The sequence below is a fragment of the Oncorhynchus clarkii genome, chromosome 1 (assembly GCF_045791955.1).
Source record: "Oncorhynchus clarkii lewisi isolate Uvic-CL-2024 chromosome 1, UVic_Ocla_1.0, whole genome shotgun sequence".
Taxonomy (NCBI): Eukaryota; Metazoa; Chordata; class Actinopteri; order Salmoniformes; family Salmonidae; genus Oncorhynchus; species Oncorhynchus clarkii.
The window spans coordinates 8,647,693-8,667,424 of NC_092147.1; the positions used below are offsets into that span (position 1 = coordinate 8,647,693).

The 19,732-nt window shown below is 45.0% G+C and overlaps 1 protein-coding gene across 1 annotated transcript in view; it reads left to right on the forward strand.

Moving 5' to 3' along the window:
• LOC139414968 (PEX5-related protein-like) overlaps positions 1-19,732 on the forward strand; it is a 199,280-nt gene that overhangs the window by 149,523 nt on the left and 30,025 nt on the right. The window contains exons 9-11 of the mRNA XM_071162650.1: positions 4,680-4,796; positions 5,609-5,752; positions 7,270-7,340. Coding sequence (XP_071018751.1) covers positions 4,680-4,796; positions 5,609-5,752; positions 7,270-7,340 — 332 coding nt within the window. The remainder of the gene's footprint in view (positions 1-4,679; positions 4,797-5,608; positions 5,753-7,269; positions 7,341-19,732) is intronic.

The following is a 19,732-nucleotide window of genomic DNA, read 5'->3' on the forward strand; positions in this document are numbered from 1 at the left end:
AGGTACATGCTTTGTTAGCTCCGGAGTCCGTTAGGATGAAGCATCTGCGGGGATACTGTCACCGAATTAAATATTGCCGTATCACTAATTGCCTCTCTCAAAGATGTTATAATTTTAATCATAAAATGACCCCGGGTCTGTACTTGTGAAATCAAGGAATGAAGTATGGTTGTATGCACGATCAACATTTATCAAATTAAAAAGTTTTCTAGTCACATAATCTTGACCGTTAAATGACTCATAACTCTGTCTCAGTTTATGATAGCATGCTGATAGAGAAGTTGAGGAGAAGCTAACTTGTCCAGAGCACCTTTAATGGGCCGTAAAAAGAAAAAAGAAAAAAAGATTTACGACTGTTTTGAAGTCTTTGGATGCCACTTGGTGGATCTAAAATGTTTATCATCTCAAAGCTATTTAGATTTTCTGTACGGTAACAACAGAAATGAGCCACACCCCACGATCATTAGTGGGTTGACATTCGTCCATGGGTTGACTTGACTGTTCAGATCATTCCCATAGCAACATATCGGTAGCAACCCGTATCTAGCTATAAAAGACTAACAGAAACCTTGAATTCTACAAAAAGCCTCTGTCATGCTGTAAATAACTCAATACCACTACCAGCCCCCAAAACACAGAGCTCCAGCTCCACTACCCCCCCCCCCCCCTGTTTCATTCCCAGAGCCAGTGAGATTTCACCTCATGATCTAACAGGCAATTTGTCTCAGCGTGAGCAGCCAATTAAGGAGGTGATGCTCACCTCCGGTGGACGCCTGCCATACACCTGGAGAGAGGAAACAGAGCTGTGACCACCCACCTCCCCTTCCTCCTTTACACACTTCCTGACTCTCATACACACTTCCTGACTCTCACACACATATGCCTCCTCACTCCCACTGACACATACACACACACTAGCACATGCACACATACCTCACTCGATCCCCCCTGAGGTGCCAAGGCACCCACTTATGCTGCACTGTCATATACAGCTGAGCTCCACTCTATATTTGGACTTTTTGTTGACAGGGAGACAGCTAAGAATCATGGGCCTAATAGAATTATATTGTGGCGATCAGCAGCGTGCAGCAGGAACATCAACAACATAAAGTACAACTGGGGTGTATTAACTAGTCTCAGACCATTGCAAAATGTTTTTCATCGTAAACCGTTTACTCCAGGAACCAAACAGAAGCAGAACGGGGAGGTACCTGCCTGAATTTGTCCAATAGAAACTCTCGTTTTAATTGCAAAACATTTTCTGTTTGGAGTAAAAAAAAAATAGGTCGCAAAACGTTTTGCAACAGACCAAACATTCTGTAACGGTCTGCGACTAATGAATACACCCCTATGTCTGCAGTGATAGCCAGGGCCATCTACCTAGAACCAGGATGCTATTTACAGGAAGTACTGTAGTCCTGCTAGCTGGGTCAGGATGAAGAGAGTAGGGAAGGAAAGAGGATGTGTGTTCTTCACTGTCACCTTGTCATGTTATTGCTCACCCCAGACTTCAATCCAAGCGTCACTCAATAACTGTTATGGATGTTTCTGTCTTTCCTAAAGATTTGCGAGGTGGCCCGTTAAAGGCACACAATGTAGTGTGCCTTGGTGTTGTATAGAACATGAAGAAGAATCCAATCCAGGTGTAGTCATGTACAAAAACAAGCACTGTGTAGTCACTATGACAACTATCTGATGTCGGGGAATGAAAAACAACAACAGTGCCTCTAATTCTCAGGCTGAGAGCTTGAGTTTTAATGAAGCTAACAGTGCTCTTCGTCTCCCACCGCTGCCTCTTCATTGGTTCAGTAAGTGAGGCATTTGCCACATGCCTTGTTGACCTGGTTCCATGTAGAGGTCACAGGTGTCTTCCAATTATCCTTAATTGTCCACCTAGTTTAAGGCAAAGCACAGAGGGGCAATAATCCACTTAAGATATGAAATAATCAGTCTCTGCAGTGAATCACAAAACAACCTAGTAGCCTAAAGTGTAAAATTTGTCTAAGTAGGAATTTGTTTGGCAAGTAGAGATGCATCAAAATACAATTAAAATGTTTGGTTTCTGGAGGTGCCTGCAACGTTTACTCTTTGAAAGCAGTCATTGTTCTCACTTTGATTTCTCTCTTTGCTCACTGGCCCATGGAGTAATTGACAGTGACACACACTGAGGTCTTTGGTCTCGGCTGTATCGTAGCTGTGAGTTCTAATAGACATGGCCTGCATGCTTGGACAGAGGCAGGCAAAAAAAATCAGCATCAGCACTGAACAAGAAATCATCAACACTGAACAAGAAATCATCAACACTGAACCAAATATAATCAACACTGAACCAAAAACTAAATCATTAACACCGAACCAAAAATCATCAACACTGAACAAGAAATCATCAACACTGAACCAAAAATCATTAACACTGAACCAAAAATCATCAACACTGAACAAGAAATCATCAACACTGAACCAAAAATCATTAACACTGAACCAAAAATCATCAACACTGAACAAGAAATCCTCAACACTGAACAAGAAATCATCAACACTGAACAAGAAATCCTCAACACTGAACAAGAAATCATCAACACTGAACAAGAAATCCTCAACACTGAACAAGAAATCCTCAACACTGAACAAGAAATCCTCAACACTGAACAAGAAATCATCAACACTGAACAAGAAATCATCAACACTGAACAATAAATCCTCAACACTGAACAAGAAATCCTCAACACTGAACAAGAAATCATCAACACTGAACAAGAAATCATCAACACTGAACAAGAAATCCTCAACACTAAACAAGAAATCATCAACACTGAACAAGAAATCATCAACACTGAACAAGAAATCATCAACACTGAACAAGAAATCATCAACACTGAACAAGAAATCATCAACACTGAACAAGAAATCATTAACACTGAACAAGAAATCATTAACACTGAACAAGAAATCATCAACATTGAACAAAAATTATAACATGCAACAATTTTACTGAGTTACGGTTCATGTAAGGAAATCAGTAAATTGAAATAAATTAATTAGGCCCTAATCTATGGATTTCACATGACTGGGAGTACAGATATGCATCTGTTGGTCACAGATAAATTTAAAAAATTAAGTAGTTGCGTGGATCAAAAAAACAGTTGGTGTCTGGTGCGATTTTTTTGACCATTTGCCTCATGCAGCACAACATATCTCCTTCACATAGAGTTGACCAGGCTGTTGATTTTGGCCTGTGGAATGTTGTCCCATTCCTCTTCAATGGCTGTGCGAAGTTGTCTGAACTGGAACACGCCGTCGTACACTTCGATCCAGAGCATCCCAAACATGCTCAATGGGTGACATGTCTGGTGAGTATGCAGGACATGGAAGAACTGGGAAATGTTCAGCTTCCCGGAATTGTGTACAGATCCTTGCGACATGGGGCTGTGCATTATCATGCTGAAATATGACGTGATGGCAGCGGGCGAATGGCATGACAATGTGCCTCCGAATCTCGTCATGGAATCTCTTGCATTCAAATTACCATCGATAAAATGCAATTGTGTTTGTTGTCCGTAACTTATGCCTGCTCATACCATAACCCCACTGCCACCATCAGCAAACCCCTTGCCCACACGGCGCCAAATACGTTGTCTGCCATCTGACCGGTATAGTTGAAACCGGGATTAATCCGTGAAGAGCACCCTTCTCCAGTATGCCATTGACCATCGAATGTGAGCATTTGCCCACTGAAGTCGGTCACGACGCCAAACTGCAGTCATGTCAAGACCCTGGTGAGGACGACGAGCAAGCAGATAGATGAGCTTCCCTGAGATGGTTCTGATACTTTGTGCAGAAATTCTTCGACTGTGCAAACCGACAGTTTCATCAGCTGTCCGGTTATATGGTCTCAGTCGATCCCTCAGGTGAAGAAGCTGAATGTGGAGGTCCTGTGCTGGCGTGGTTACACATGGTCTGGGGTTGTGAGGCAGGTTGGATGTACTGCCAAATTCTCTAAAACGACGTTGGAGGCAGCTTATGGTAGAGAAATTAACAATACATTCTCTGGCAACAGCTCTAGTGGACATTCCTGCAGTCAGCATGCCAATTGCACGTTCCCTCAAATCTTGAGACATCTGTGGCATTGTGTTGTGTGACAAAACTGCACATTTTAGAGTGGCCTTTTATTGTACCCATCACAAGGTGCACTTGTGTAATGATCATGCTGTTTATTCAGCTTCTTGATATGCCACACCTGTCAGGTGGATGGATTATCTTGGCAAAGGAGAGATGCTCACTAACAGGGATGTAAACAACATTTGAGAGAAATAGGCTTTTTATGCTTATGGAATATTTCTAGGATCTTCTATTTTAGCTTATGAGATATGGGACCAACACTATATGTTGCGTTTATATTTTTGTTCAGTATAGTTACAACACCAATCAAGGTGGCTGTTTGTTGAGTCTAGGGCTTTGTATAATAACCCTCTCAGACATCAATCTATCAACTGAAAGGTCAAGCTAATTTTTGGCATTTGAGTGCAAGTGATGAGTCATCAGAAGTCCATACGTTACACCACCGATAAATGAGTGAGATGGATGTGACATTTCCATGGCAGGGGGCCTCAGCATAGTCAAGGTATCAAAGCTAGCAATCCTCTGTGTACTAATCCTCCCGCCGCTCTCTCCCTCCACAGTCAGACACAGAGTTCTGGGACAAGATGCAAGCAGAGTGGGAGGAGCTAGCACGACGGAACTGGCTAACGGAGAACGAGCAGGCGCAGATCCCCTCCAGTGTGTCGCCTCACGAGAAGGTTACAGTTCTCACCTTTTAACTCGTTATCATCTGTCCATATGCCCTGTTAAGATGCTTATAATTTATTTCCTTCATATTTTTATTTAACTAGGCAAGTCCGTTAAGATTCTTATTTACAATGACGGCCTACCCCGGACGACGCTGGGCCAATTGTACGCCGCCCTATGGGACACCCAATCACAGCCAGATGTGATGCAGTCTGGATTCGAACCTCTTGCACTGAGATGCAGTGCTTTTAGACCACTGTGCCACTAGGGAGTCTCATGTGAACATGTTCTGCTTAAAGAAGGGGAAACAAAGCCTATGAACTCGATGATCTAGAGATGATCATGTGCTGCACATACACTACAGTATCTACTGATTTAACCCGATTGGGGTCAATAGCTAACCCAGATGGTTTCAAACTTGGCACTCATAAGCATATGCTTACTTTAGTGCAATGGGAGCTTTGATATACCTGAGCTACTGTACATAATCAGACTTTTTGATTGATCCCAATGCTACAAGTTCTAAGAGGAATAACCGTTTCAAAACTCGTGTTCAGAACTCGGCAACAACACACCAGGGTAATTTCAGTCTGAAGATGCAAAGTTTAACATTTAACGAGACAGCTAACCCTCAGGACTTTTGCCCAGGTTTGATGTTCAGCAGAAAGCTAGAAAAGATTAATTGATGCTGAGAGTATGCTTAAATATTCCACCCTAGAGGACGGTCGCTCAGCGCGGCCATTTATTTGAAAACAGAGAGATTACATTGGTGATGCTCCAATAACTTTTTTTTATTTTTTTACTTTTTTTTTATTGGTGACAGGGTTACTACTTCCACATGGACAACCCCTACAAGGACTGGCCCAACGCGTTTGAGGAGGGTCTTCGAAAGTCCAAAGAGGGAGACCTGCCCAACGCTGTGCTGCTACTGGAGGGGGCCATCTTGCAGGACCCCCAGGACTCAGAGGTGACTAGGCACAGGGGGCTGATGAGATGCAGGCACCGTAAACACACACTTTCCCAGCATGACTTTCCCACAGTACCATAATGTACTAGCACCAACTGCCAATCAGCCTGTTCAGACAACACCATGCTCTGATGAAAAATAAAAAAAAGAACTTCACAAATCATGCGTGAGGTGGATATTCACTGAGCGCTAAGTGGCCGACGCTGATTGCTAGTGGAGGACTGGGGAGTTATACCATTAATAGAGCTGTTTACTGCATCAAAACTACCCAGTCTTCATCTCCCAATGAGAATTTTCAATTTGCCCAAAGTGTTGAGTAATAGCTATTTTCTCAGTTTTTTTCTCTCCTGCTAATTTCATCTCAATCGTAACAGAGGCGACATCTTACATCACCAGAGAGCATTAATAGAATCGGAACTCGGGAATCCTGTAAAATATACTGTTCATAACTGTGCCGGTTATTCCAAGGAAAGGATTATCCCACAGTGTATGGAACTAATATGATTCTAAAATTCCTCCCAGCGTGTTTTGTGGCTTATCTGTGCTGCGGAGACCTCTAGATAGTTTGTAGATAATTTCCTCAAGACTTGATTTATATCGTTGTGCTACAAAATTGAGTATCAATGTCATTTCACAAAATAAACCAGCACGCACATAGATCATATTTGTTGACTTTAAATAGACATGACAAACTAGACAAAACATCTAGTCGTTTTGGATTGCAGATTCAGCTAGAACTCGTAGATGTCTAAATGCACATTTACTCGGAGAGTATGGAGATTCAAAGTTGGGTTCCCCAGCTAAGAGGAGTCCAATAGCTACCATCCACAATGCTGAACCATGACTTTCCAGTTCGTCCCAAACCTGATTCATCGAGCAATAACTAAGCATGACTCATTAGGTACACCTAATGAATTTGGTTGGTTGCCAATGACTGAGAAGTCGTGACCTCAATTATCATTTGATGTCTCAAGTGATCCGTTGCCAAAGTGACATGTACCCTGCAACATTATCTCATTAATTTCTATTGGCTCTTTAGAACGATACAATACAAGAATGCCTAATCTGAATAGGAACTCCCAATACCTGAGGGAAGGGGAGGCTCAACAATCCTAAATTAACTTGGATGGCAGAGCACTGTCAGAAGACAAACCCCTCAAAGCGAATCACCTTGCGATTATTATTGCAGCCGTTGTATTTTGACGTGCCCTAAGTTCACTTCACACAAACCTCAGACAAAAGTTTGTATTGCAGAGATTTTTTGAGATGCATGATGCTTCCTGCCTGTTCTGTTTGTTTGTTTTTACCAACGGCAGAATCAATCTATTTACCTGCTGTGTGAGCGGAACTGAGAGCACTGACTGACAGTGAGCCATCCTATTTTTCAGAGAGAGCTGAGCTCTGCATCTAGACCACACCATCTCTCCTAACGAAGTCTCTCCTTAGAGAGGGTAGTAAGCCCAGGTGAAGACCCAGGTGATGACCCTGTTGTTCAATGCTCCCTGTTATCTCCCCAGGCTTGGCAAGTGTTGGGGACCACCCAGGCCGAGAACGAAAACGAGCAGGCAGCTATCGTCTCCCTCCAGAGGTAAGGAGGAGTTATTGCCCAATGTGGTCCCATAGGCTCCACCACGAATACAGCAATACAATGCATGCATGTCACTTCTCTTTAGTTTAAAACATTTATCAGGTCCTTCAGACATCTTGAAATATGTATTTTTCATGCTTTGTCTACAGCTATTAAAGATGTGTATTTTTATTTATAAGAGATCCCCATTAGCTGTACCTAGTGTGTGTGCTAGCGTTTGTGTTCGTATGCATGTGTCTGTACCTGTGTGTGTCTCTTCACAGTCCCAGCTGTTCCATAAGGTGTATTTTTGTCTGTTTTTTTAATCTGGTTCTACTTCTTGCATCAGTTACCTGATGTGGAACAGAGTTCCATGTAGTCATGGCTCTATATAGTACTGTGCTCCTCCCATAGTCCGTTCTGGACTTGGGGACTGCGAAGAGACCTCTGGTGTCATGTCTTGTGGAGTATGCATGGGTTTCGGAGTTGTGTGCTAGTAGTTTAAACAGACACCTCTGTGAATTCAGCTTATCAACACTTCTTACAACAAAAACAAGTAGTGATGAAGTCAATCTCTCCACTTTGAGCCAGGAGAGATTGACATGCATATCATTAATGTTAGCTCCACGTGTACATTTTTAAGGGCTGTCTGTGCTGCCCTGTTCTGAGCCAATTGTAATTTTCCTAAGTCCCTCTTTGTGTCACCTGAACATACGACTGAACAGTAGTCCAGCTATGATAAAACTAGCACCTGTAGGACCAACTTTGTTGATAGTGTTGGTAAGAAGGCAGAGCAACACTTTATTATGGACAGACTTCTCCCCCTCCTAGCTACTGTTGTATCAACAGGGTTACTCCAAGCAGTTTAGTCACCTCAACTTGCTCAAATTTCCACATTGTTCATTGCAAGATTTAGTTGGTTGCCTCTGCCTCCTGGCAGATGCAACTAAGTTTTGGGCTAAAATGTCCTGATACTTGGTAAAAATTCATAATGCCATTGACCTTAACAAGGGCCCCAGAAACATTGGAAGCAAAATAGCCCCATAACATCAAAGATCCACCAACATATTTTTCTGTATATATGAGGTTATTTTCGGCATATGCATTCTTCTTTCGAAGCCAAACCCACCACTTCTGTGCGTGGCCAAATAGCTCTATTTTCATGTCATCTGACCATGGATTAGAACCAATGCTAAGAGCCAATGCCGTTCAGAAAACTCCAGGCACTTACATGTATTGGTTGCTCTCAACAAAGGCTCTTTATGGCGACCCTTCCAAAGAGAAAATTGGCATGGAGGTGGCGTCTAATTGTAGACTTGGTGACCCAAACTTTGGCCCTGAGATTTTTCTTTCCCTCCCAAACCATCTTCCTCACTATGCGTAGGAACAAGACACACATGGATCCAATACCAGGCATGTTGACCTCTGTTCCAGGGGTTTTAAACTTCTTAATTGTTGCCCTAAACAAATCAAATCAAATTGTATTTGCCACATGCGCCGAATACAACAGGTGTACAGGTTCACCTTACAGTGAAATGCTTAGTTACAAGCCCTTAACCAACAATGTAGTTTTAAGATAAAAAAAAAAAGAAAAAACGTTTTTAAACAAACAATTAATGTGCAGCAATAAAATAACAATAGCAAGGCTATATACAGGAGGTACCGGTACAGAGTCAATGTGCGGGAGCACCAGTTAGTCGAGGTAATTGAGGTAATATGTACATGTGGGTAGAGTTATTAAAGTGACTATGCATAGATAATAAACAGAGAGTATCAGCAGCGTACATGAGGGGGGGACAATGCAAATAGTCTAGGAAGCCATTTGATTAGATGTTCAGGAGTCTTATGGCTTGGGGGTAGAAGCTGTTTAGAAGCCTCTTGGACCTAGACTTGGCGCTCCGGTACTGCTTGCCATGTGGTAGCAGAGAGAACAGTCTATGACTAGGGTGGCTGGAGTCTGACCATTTTTAGGGCCCTCCTCTGACACCGCCTGGTATAGAGGTCCTGGATGGCAGGAAGCTTGGCCCCAGTGATGTACTGGGCCGTACGCACTACCCTCTGTAGTGTCTTGCGGTCGGAGGCCGAGCAGGTGCCATACCAGGCAGTGATGCAACCAATCAGGATGCTCACGATGGTGCAGCTGTAGAATTTTTTAAGCATCCAAGGGCCCATACCAAATCTTTTTAGTCTCCTGAGGGGGAATAGGTTTTGTCGTGCCCTCTTCACAACTGTCTTGGTGTGCTTGGACCATGTTAGTTTGTTGGTGATGTGGACACCAAGGAACTTGAAGCTCTCAACCTGCTCCACTACAGCCCTGTCAATGAGAATGGGGACGTGCACTGTACTCCTTTTCCTGTAGTCCACAATCATCTCCTTTGTCTTGATCACAATGAGGGAAAGGTTGTTGTCCTGGGACCACAAGGCCAGGTCTCTGACCTCCTCCTTATAGGCTGTCTCGTCGTTGACGGTGATCAGGCCTACCGTGTCATCGGCAAACTTAATGATGGTGTTGGAGTCGTGCCTGGCCATGCAGTCATGAGTGAACGGCGAGTACAGGGGGGGGGGGGGTCTGAGCACGCAAGGAGGCCCTAGTGTTGAGGATGAGCGTGGCAGATGTGTTGTTACCTACCCTTACCACCTGGGGACGGACCATCAGGAAGTCCAGGATCCAGTTGCAGAGGGAGGTGTTTAGTCCCAGGGTACTTAGCTTAATGATGAGCTTTGGGGGCACTGTGGTGTTGAACACTGAGCTGTAGTCAATGAATAGCATTCTCACATACAGTTGAAGTCAGAAGTTTACATACACCTTAGCCAAATACATTTAAACAGTTTTTCACAATTCCTGAGATTTAATCCTAGTAAAAAAATCCCTGTTTTAGGTCAGTTAGGATCACCACTTTATTTTAAGAATGTGAAATGTCAGAATAATAGTAGAGAGAATGATTTATTTCAGCTTTTAATTATTTCATCACATTCCCAGTGGGTCAGAAGTTTACATACACTCAAATAGTATTTAATAGCATTGCCTTTAAATGCTTAACTTGGGTCAAATGCTTAGGGTAGCTTTCCACAAGCTTCCCACAATAAGTTGAGTGAATTTTGGCACATTCCTCCTGACAGAGCTGGTGTAACTGAGTCAGGTGTGTAGGCCTCCTTGCTCGCACAAACTTTTTCAGTTCTGCCCACACATTTTCTATAGGATGGAGGTCAGGGCTTTGTGATGGCCACTCCAATACCTTGACTTTGATGTCCTTAAGCCATTTTGCCACAACTTTGGAAGTATGCTGGAATCAATGTCCATTTGGAAGACCCATTTGCGACCAAGCTTTAACATCCTGACTGATGTCTTAAGATGTTGCTTCAATATATCCACATTGTTTTCCTTCCTCTTTCCTCACCAGTTCCTTTTGCATCAAAGCACCCCCACAACATGATGCTGCCACCCCCGTGCTTCACGGTTGGGATGGTGTTCTTCGTCTTGCAAGCCTCCCCCTTTTTCCTCCAAACATAACGATGGTCATTATGGTCAAACAGTTCTATTTTTGTTTCATCAGACCAGAGGACATTTCTCCAAAAAGTACAAACTTTGTCCCCATGTGCAGTTGCAAACTGTAGTCTTGCTTTTTATGGCAGTTTTGGAGCAGTGGCTTCTTCCTTGCTGAGCGACCTTTCAGGTTATGTCGATATAGGACTCGTTTTACTGTGGATGTAGATACTTTTGTACCTGTTTCCTCCAGCATCTTCACAAGATCCTTTGCTGTTGTTCTGGGATTGATTTGCACTTTTCACATCAAAGTACGTTCATCTCTAGGAGTCCGAACACGTCTCCTTCCTGAGCAGTATGACAGGTGCGTGGTCCCATGGTGTTTATACCTGTGTACTATTCTTTGTACAGATGAACGTGGTACCTTCAGGTGTTTGGAAATTGCTCCCAAGGATGAACCAGACTTGTGTGAGGTCTTGGCTGATTTCTTTTGATTTTCCCATGATCTTAAGCAAAGAGGCACTGAGTTTGAAGGTAGGCCTTGAAATACATCCACAGGTACACCTCCAATTGACTCAAATGATGTCAATTAGCCTATCAGAAACTTCTAAAGTCATGACATAATTTTCTGGAATTTTCCAAGCTGTTTAAAGGCACAGTCAACTTAGTGTATGTAAACATCTGACCCGCTGGAATTGTGATACAGTGAATTATAGGTGAAATAATCTGTCTGCAAACAATTGTTGGAAAAAGTGACTTGTGTTATGCACAATGTAGATGTCCTAACTTGTGAAAAGTATAGTTTGTTAACTTAGGGCTGAAATCCCGTTAACGGGATGATATGACAGCCAGTGAAAGTGCAGGACGCCAAATTCAAAACAACAGAAATCTCATAATTAAAATTCCTCAAACATACATGTATCTCACACCATTTTAAATGTAATCTTGTTGTTAATCCCACCGCAGTGTCCGATTTCAAATATGCTTTACAGCAAAAGCACCACTAACAATTATGTTAGATCACCACCAAGCCACAGAAAAACACAGCCATTTTTCCAGCCAAAGCTTTTCCAGCCAGTCACAAAAAGCACAATTAGAGATAAAATTAATCACTAACCTTTGATGATCTTCATCAGATGACACTCATAGGACTTCATGTTACACAACACATGTATGTTTTGTTTAATAAAGTTCATATTTATATCAAAATCTGAGTTTACATTGGCACATTACGTTCACTAGTTCTAAAAACATCCAGTGATTTTGCATAGCCACATCGATTCAACAGAAATACTAATCATAAATGTAGATGATAATACAAGTTATACACATGGAATTATAAATATACCTCTCCTTAAAACCTCTTCAGTCTACCCCCTCCTTTTTCGAACATTCTGTTAAAAATCGCGCAAAATTTCAGCGTCCTGCTACTCATGCCAGGAATATAGTATATGCATATGATTAGTATGTGTGGATAGAAAACACTCTGAAGTTTCTAAAACTGGTTAAATAATGTCTGTGACTATAACAGAACGTGAACAGCAAGCGAAATCCCCAGAAAAACCTGGTCACAAAAACCACAGAAAAGTATTAATCCGCCAGTCTCTGAGTTGTGTATGGCAAGCAAAAATATATAGCAGGGAGCTTGCAGTTCCTACAACTTCCACACGATGTAGCCAAAAACGTAATTTTCATTGACAAATCCTCTGTGTAATGACAAATAGATCCTTCATTCCGTCCAGCATACAGCAATCGATTTTGGAAGAGAGAAAAAGGACATTGTTTTCTTGAGTAGCTGCTATTGAATACAGATCGCCCAGTGATCAATTTGATCGCTTATTAACGTTTACAAATACCTAAAGTTGGGTTACAAAAGTAGGTTGAAGTGTTTTGTCAAAGAATATAGGCAACTTATATCATTTTAAAAAATTACGTTGCGTGTTGGAAGAGAGCTTTTTTCCTGAACCAGACAGGCTATACAAATTGATATTTTGGGCATACATGGACGGATTTAATCGGGAAAAAGACCCAATTGTGATGTTTATGGAACATATAGGAGTGCCAACAAATAATATCATCTGTAACGGTTTTCCGTATGAGAAGGAGAGTCGGACCAAAATGCAGCGTGTCGATTGCGATCCATGTTTTAATAAACAAACGTAAAACACGAATCAATACAAACACTACAAAATAAAGAACGTAATGAAAACCTAAACAGCCTATCTGGTGAAAACACATAGACAGGAACAATCACCCACCAACACACAGTGAAACCCAGGCTACCTAAATATGGTTCCCAATCAGAGACAATGACGAACACCTGCCTCTGATTGAGAACCATATCAGGCCGAACATAGAACTAGACAAACTAGACATGTAACATAGAATGCCCACTCAGATCACACCCTGACCAACCAAAACATAGAAACATACAAAGTAAACTATGGTCAGGGTGTGACAGTACCCCCCCCCCCCAAGGTGCGGACTCCGGCCGCAAAACCTGAACCTATAGGGGAGGGTCTGGGTGGGCATCTGTCCGCGGTGGCGGCTCTGGCGCTGGACGTGGACCCCACTCCATAATAGTCTTAGTCCACCTCCTTAGCGTCCCTAGATAGGTTACCCTCCTAAATGACAGCTCGGGACAGAGGGGCAGCTCGGAACAGAAGGACAGCTCGGGACAGAGGTAGCTCGGGACTGATGGGTAGCTCAGCACTGAGAGGAAGCTCAGCACTGAGAGGAAGCTCAGCACTGAGAGGAAGCTCAGCACTGAGAGGAAGCTGAGGCAGGTAGTTGGATCCGGCAGATCCTGGCTGGCTGGCGGTTCTGGCAGATCCTGGCCGACTGGCAGATCTGGCAGATCCTGGCCGACTGGCAGATCTGGCAGATCCTGGCCGACTGGCAGATCTGGCAGATCCTGGCCGACTGGCAGATCTGGCAGATCCTGGCCGACTGGCAGATCTGGCAGAGTCTGGCAGACTGGCAGAGTCTGGCCGACTGGCAGATCTGGAAGAGTATGGTCGACTGGCAGATCTGGAAGAGTCTGGTCGACTGGCAGATCTGGAAGAGTCTGGTCGACTGGCAGATCTGGAAGAGTCTGGTCGACTGGCAGATCTGGAAGAGTATGGTCGACTGGCAGATCTGGAAGAGTATGGTCGACTGGCAGATCTGGAAGAGTCTGGTAGACTGGCAGATCTGGAAGAGTCTGGTCGACTGGCAGATCTGGAAGAGTCTGGTCGACTGGCAGATCTGGAAGAGTCTGGTCGACTGGCAGATCTGGAAGAGTCTGGTCGACTGGCAGATCTGGAAGAGTCTGGTCGACTGGCAGATCTGGAAGAGTCTGGTCGACTGGCAGCTCTGGCTGCTCCATGCTGACTGGCTGCTCCATGCAGACTGGCAGCTCTGGCTGCTCCATGCTGACTGACTGCTCCATGCTGACTGGCAGCTCTGGCTGCTCCATGCTGACTGGCTGCTCCATGCTGACTGGCAGCTCTGGCTGCTCCATGCTGACTGGCTGCTCTGGCTGCTCCATGCTGACTGTCTGCTCTGGCTGCTCCATGCTGACTGGCTGCTCCATGCTGACTGGCTGCTCTGGCTGCTCCATGCTGCCTGGCGGCCCTGGCTGCTCCATGCTGACTGGCGGCCCTGGCTGCTCCATGCTGACTGGCGGCCCTGGCTGCTCCATGCTGACTGGCGGCCCTGGCTGCTCCATGCTGACTGGCGGCTCTGGCTGCTCCATGCTGACTGGCGGCTCTGGCGGCTCCATGCTGACTGGCGGCTCTGGCGGCTCCTTGCAGACTGGCAGCTCTGGCGGCTCCTTGCAGACTGGCAGCTCTGGCGGCTCCTTGCAGACTGGCAGCTTTGGCGGCATCCTGCAGACTGGCAGCTTTGGCGGCATCCTGCAGACTGGCAGCTTTGGCGGCATCCTGCAGACTGGCAGCTTTGGCGGCATCCTGCAGACTGGCAGCTCTGGCGGCTCCTTGCAGGCTGGCAGCTCCTTGCAGACTGGCAGGTTTATGCAGACTGGCAGCTCTATGCAGACTGGCAGCTCTATGCAGACTGGCAGCTCCTTGCAGACTGGCAGCTCCTTGCAGACTGGCAGCTCCATGCAGACTGGCAGCTCCATGCAGACTGGCAGCTCCATGCAGACTGGCAGCTCCTTGCAGACTGGCAGCTCCTTGCAGACTGGCAGCTCCTTGCAGACTGGCAGCTCCTTGCAGACTGGCAGCTCCTTGCAAACTGGCAGCTCCTTGCAAACTGGCAGCTCCTTGCAAACTGGCAGCTCCTTGCAAACTGGCAGCTCCTTGCAAACTGGCAGTTCTGAACAGGCGAGAGACTCCGGCAGCGCTGTAGAGAAGGAAGGCTCTAACAGCGCTAAACAGGCGGGAGACTCCGACAGCGCTGAAGAGGAGGAAGGCTCTGGCAGCGCTGAACAGGCGAGGCGCACTGTAGGCCTGATGCGTGGTGCTGGCACTGGTGGTACTGGGCCGAGGACACGCACAGGAAGCCTGGTGCGGGGAGCTGCTACCGGAGGGCTGGGGTGTGGAGGTGGTACTGGAAAAACCGGACCGTGCAGGCGCACTGGAGCTCTTGAGCACCGAGCCTGCCCAACCTTACCTGGTTGAATGCTCACGGTCGCCCTGCCAGTGCGGTGAGGTGGAATAGCCCGCACTGGGCTATGCAGGCGAACCGGAGACACCGAGCGCAAGGCTGGTGCCATGTAAGCCGGCCCAAGGAGACGCACTGGGGACCAGCTGCGTAGAGCCGGCTTCATGGCATTAGGCTCGACGCTCAATCTAGCCCGGCCGACACACGGAGCTGGAATATACCGCACCGGGCTATGCACCCGCACTGGAGACACCGTGCGCACCACTGCATAACACGGTGCCTGTCCGGTCTCTCTAGCCCCCCGGTAAGCACAGGGAGTTTGCGCAGGTCTCCTACCTGGCGTAGCCATACTCCCTGTTAGCCCCCCCCCAAGAAATTTTTGGGGCTGCCTCTCGGGCTTCCATCCGCGTCGCCGTGCTGCCTTCTCATACCAGCGCCTCTCTGCTTTCACCGCCTCCATTCTACGATAACCTTCCTCGCACTGCTCCAGCGAATCCCAGGCGGGCTCCGGCACTCTCCCTGGGTCGGCCGCCCACCTGTCGATCTCCTCCCAAGTAGTATAGTCCATACTCCTGCTGTCCATAATGTCCTCCCATGTCCATTCCTCTTTACGCTGCTGTTGCTGCCTGTTGACACGCTGCTTGGTCCGTTGGTGGTGGGTGATTCTGTAACGGTTTTCCGTATGAGAAGGAGAGTCGGACCAAAATGCAGCGTGTCGATTGCGATCCATGTTTTAATAAACAAACGTAAAACACGAATCAATACAAACACTACAAAATAAAGAACGTAATGAAAACCTAAACAGCCTATCTGGTGAAAACACACTGATCCACCTCTACGCAGACGACACCATTCTATATACTTCCGTCCCGTCCTTGGACACTGTGCTATCTAACCTCCAAACGAGCTTCAATGCCATACAGCACTCCTTCCGTGGCCTCCAACTGCTCTTAAACGCTAGTAAAACCAAATGCATGCTTTTCAACCGTTCGCTGCCTGCACCCGCACGCCTGACCAGCATCACCACCCTGGATGGTTCCGACCTTGAATATGTGGACATCTATAAGTACCTAGGTGTCTGGCTAGACTCTAAACTCTCCTTCCAGACCCATATCAAACATCTCCAATCTAAAATCAAATCAAGAGTCGGCTTTCTATTCCGCAACAAAGCCTCCTTCACTCACGCCGCCAAACTTACCCTAGTAAAACTGACTATCCTACCGATCCTCGACTTCGGCGATGTCATCTACAAAATTGCTTCCAACACTCTACTCAGCAAACTGGATGCAGTTTATCACAGTGCCATCCGTTTTGTCACTAAACCACCTTATACCACCCACCACTGCGACTTGTATGCTCTAGTCGGCTGGCCCTCGCTACATATTCGTCGCCAGACCCACTGGCTCCAGGTCATCTACAAGTCCATGCTAGGTAAAGCTCCGCCTTATCTCAGTTCACTGGTTACGATGGCAACACCCATCCGTAGCACGCGCTCCAGCAGGTGTATCTCACTGATCATCCCTAAAGCCAACACCTCATTTGGCCGCCTTTCGTTCCAGTTCTCTGCTGCCTGTGATTGGAACGAATTGCAAAAATCGCTGAAGTTGGAGACTTTTATCTCCCTCACCAACTTCAAACATCTGCTATCTGAGCAGCTAACCGATCGCTGCAGCTGTACATAGTCTATTGGTAAATAGCCCACCCATTTTCACCTACCTCATCCCCATACTGTTTTTATTTATTTATTTTTCTGCTCTTTTGCACACCAATATCTCTACCTGTACATAACCATCTGATCATTTATCACTCCAGTGTTAATCTGCATAATTGTAATTATTTGCCTACCTTCTCATGCCTTTTGCACACAATGTATATATAGACTCCCCTTTTTTTCTACTGTGTTATTGACTTGTTAATTGTTTACTCCATGTGTAACTCTGTGTTGTCTGTTCACACTGCTATGCCTTATCTTGGCCAGGTCGCAGTTGCAAACGAGAACTTGTTCTCAACTAGCCTACCTGGTTAAATAAAGGTGAAATAAAAAATAAAAAAAATAAAAATAAAACAGGAACAATCACCCACCAACACACAGTGAAACCCAGGCTACCTAAATATGGTTCCCAATCAGAGACAATGACGAACACCTGCCTCTGATTGAGAACCATATCAGGCCGAACATAGAACTAGACAAACTAGACATGTAACATAGAATGCCCACTCAGATCACACCCTGACCAACCAAAACATAGAAACATACAAAGTAAACTATGGTCAGGGTGTGACATCATCAAAGGTAATGAATGTTTTATATTTGATTTCTGCGTTTTGTGTAGCGCCGGCTACGCTAATTATTTTGTTTACGTCCCCTTCAGGTATATTGGGGTGTTGCATGCTATCAGATAATAGCTTCTCATGCTTTCGCCGAAAAGCATTTTAAAAATCTGACTTGTTGGCTAGATTCACAACGAGTGTAGCTTTAATTCAATACCCTGCATGTGTGTTTTAATGAAAGTTTGAGTTTTAACGAGTACATTTAGCATTTAGCGTAGCGCATTTGCATTTCCAGGTGTCTAGATGAGACGTCTGCATCTCAAGTAGGAGCAAGAGTGCAACCGGTGTATCAGATTTCAAAAAAACTTTACGGAAAAAGCAAACCATGCAATAATCTGAGACGGCGCTCAGAACAATAGTCAAATTAGCCGCCATGTTGGAGTCAACAGAAACCAGAAATTACATGATAAATATTCCCTTACCTTTGATGATCTTCCTCAGAATGCACTCTCCGGAATCCCAGGTCCCCATTAAATGTTTGTTTTGTTCGATAATGTCCATTATTTATGTCCAAATACCTCCATTTGTTAGCGCGTTTAGTATACATATCCAAACGCTCGTTCTGGTCTAGCGTTACTTCAAAAAGTTATATTACAGTTTGAAGAAACATTTCAAACTAAGTAAAGAATCAATCGTTAGGATGTTCTTATCATAAATCTTCAATAAAGTTCCAACCAGAGAATACCTTTGTGTCTTGAGGAGCAACGGAACACAAGTGGATATCATGTGGAATGCGCGTGACCAAGAAATGACTGACTGCCAGACACATGGCTCATTCTGCTCTTATTCAGTCCCACAACACAGTAGAAGACTCATTCAAATGTCTATAGACGGTTGACATCTAGTGAAAGCCCTAGGAAGTGCAACTTCATTCATATCTCAATGGGATTTCAATTGGAACTGTGTTGAAAATCTACCAACCTCAGATTTCTCACTTCCTGTTTTGATTTATTCTCAGGTTTTTGCCTGCCATATGAGTTCTGTTATACTCACAGACATCATTCAAACAGTTTTAGAAACATCAGAGTGTTTTCTATCCAATGATAATAATAATAATATACATATATTAGCAACTGAGACTGAGGAGCAGGCCGTTTACTCTGGGCACCTTATTCATCCAAGCTACTCAATACTGCCCCCAGCCTTAAGAAGTTAATTAACAAGACATTTGTGGAGTGGTTGAAAAACTAGTTTTAATGACTCCAACCTAAGTGTATGTAAACTTCCGACTTCAACTGTAGGTATGCGGTATGCAAATTTGAGTGGGTCTAGGGCTTCTGGGATAACGGTGTTGATGTGAGCCATGACCAGCCTTTCAAAGTACTTCATGGCTACAGACGTGAGTGCTACGGGTCGGTAGTCATTTAGGCAGGTTACCTTAGTGTTCTTGAGCACAGGGACTATGGTGGTCTGCTTGAAACATGTTGGTATTACAGACTCAGACAGAGGGGGTTTAAAATGTAATTGAAGACACTTGCCAGTTGGTCAGCGCATGCTTGGAGTACACGTCCTGGTAATCCGTCTGGCCCTGCGACCTTGTGAATGTTGACCTGTTTAAAGGTCTTACTCACATCGGCTATGGAGAGCGTGATCACACAGTCGTATGGAACAGCTGATGCTCTCATGCATGCTTCAGTGTTACTTGCCTCGAAGCGAGCATAGAAGTGATTTAGCTTGTCTGGTAATCTCGTGTCACTGGGTAGCTCGCGGCTGTGCTTCCCTTTGTAGTCTGTAATAGTTTGCAAACCCTGCCACATCCGACGAGCGTTGGAGCCGGTGTAGTAGGATTCAATCTTAGTCCTGTATTAACGCTTTGCCTGTTTGATGGTTCGTTGGAGGGAATAGCAGGATTTCTTATAAGCTTCCGGGTAAGAGTCCAGGTCCTTGAAAGCGACAGCTCTACCTTTTAACTCAGTACGGATGTTGCCTGTAATCCATGGCTTCTGGTTGGGGTATGTACTGTGGCGTACAGCAGGTCAGCCACCAGGCGGAA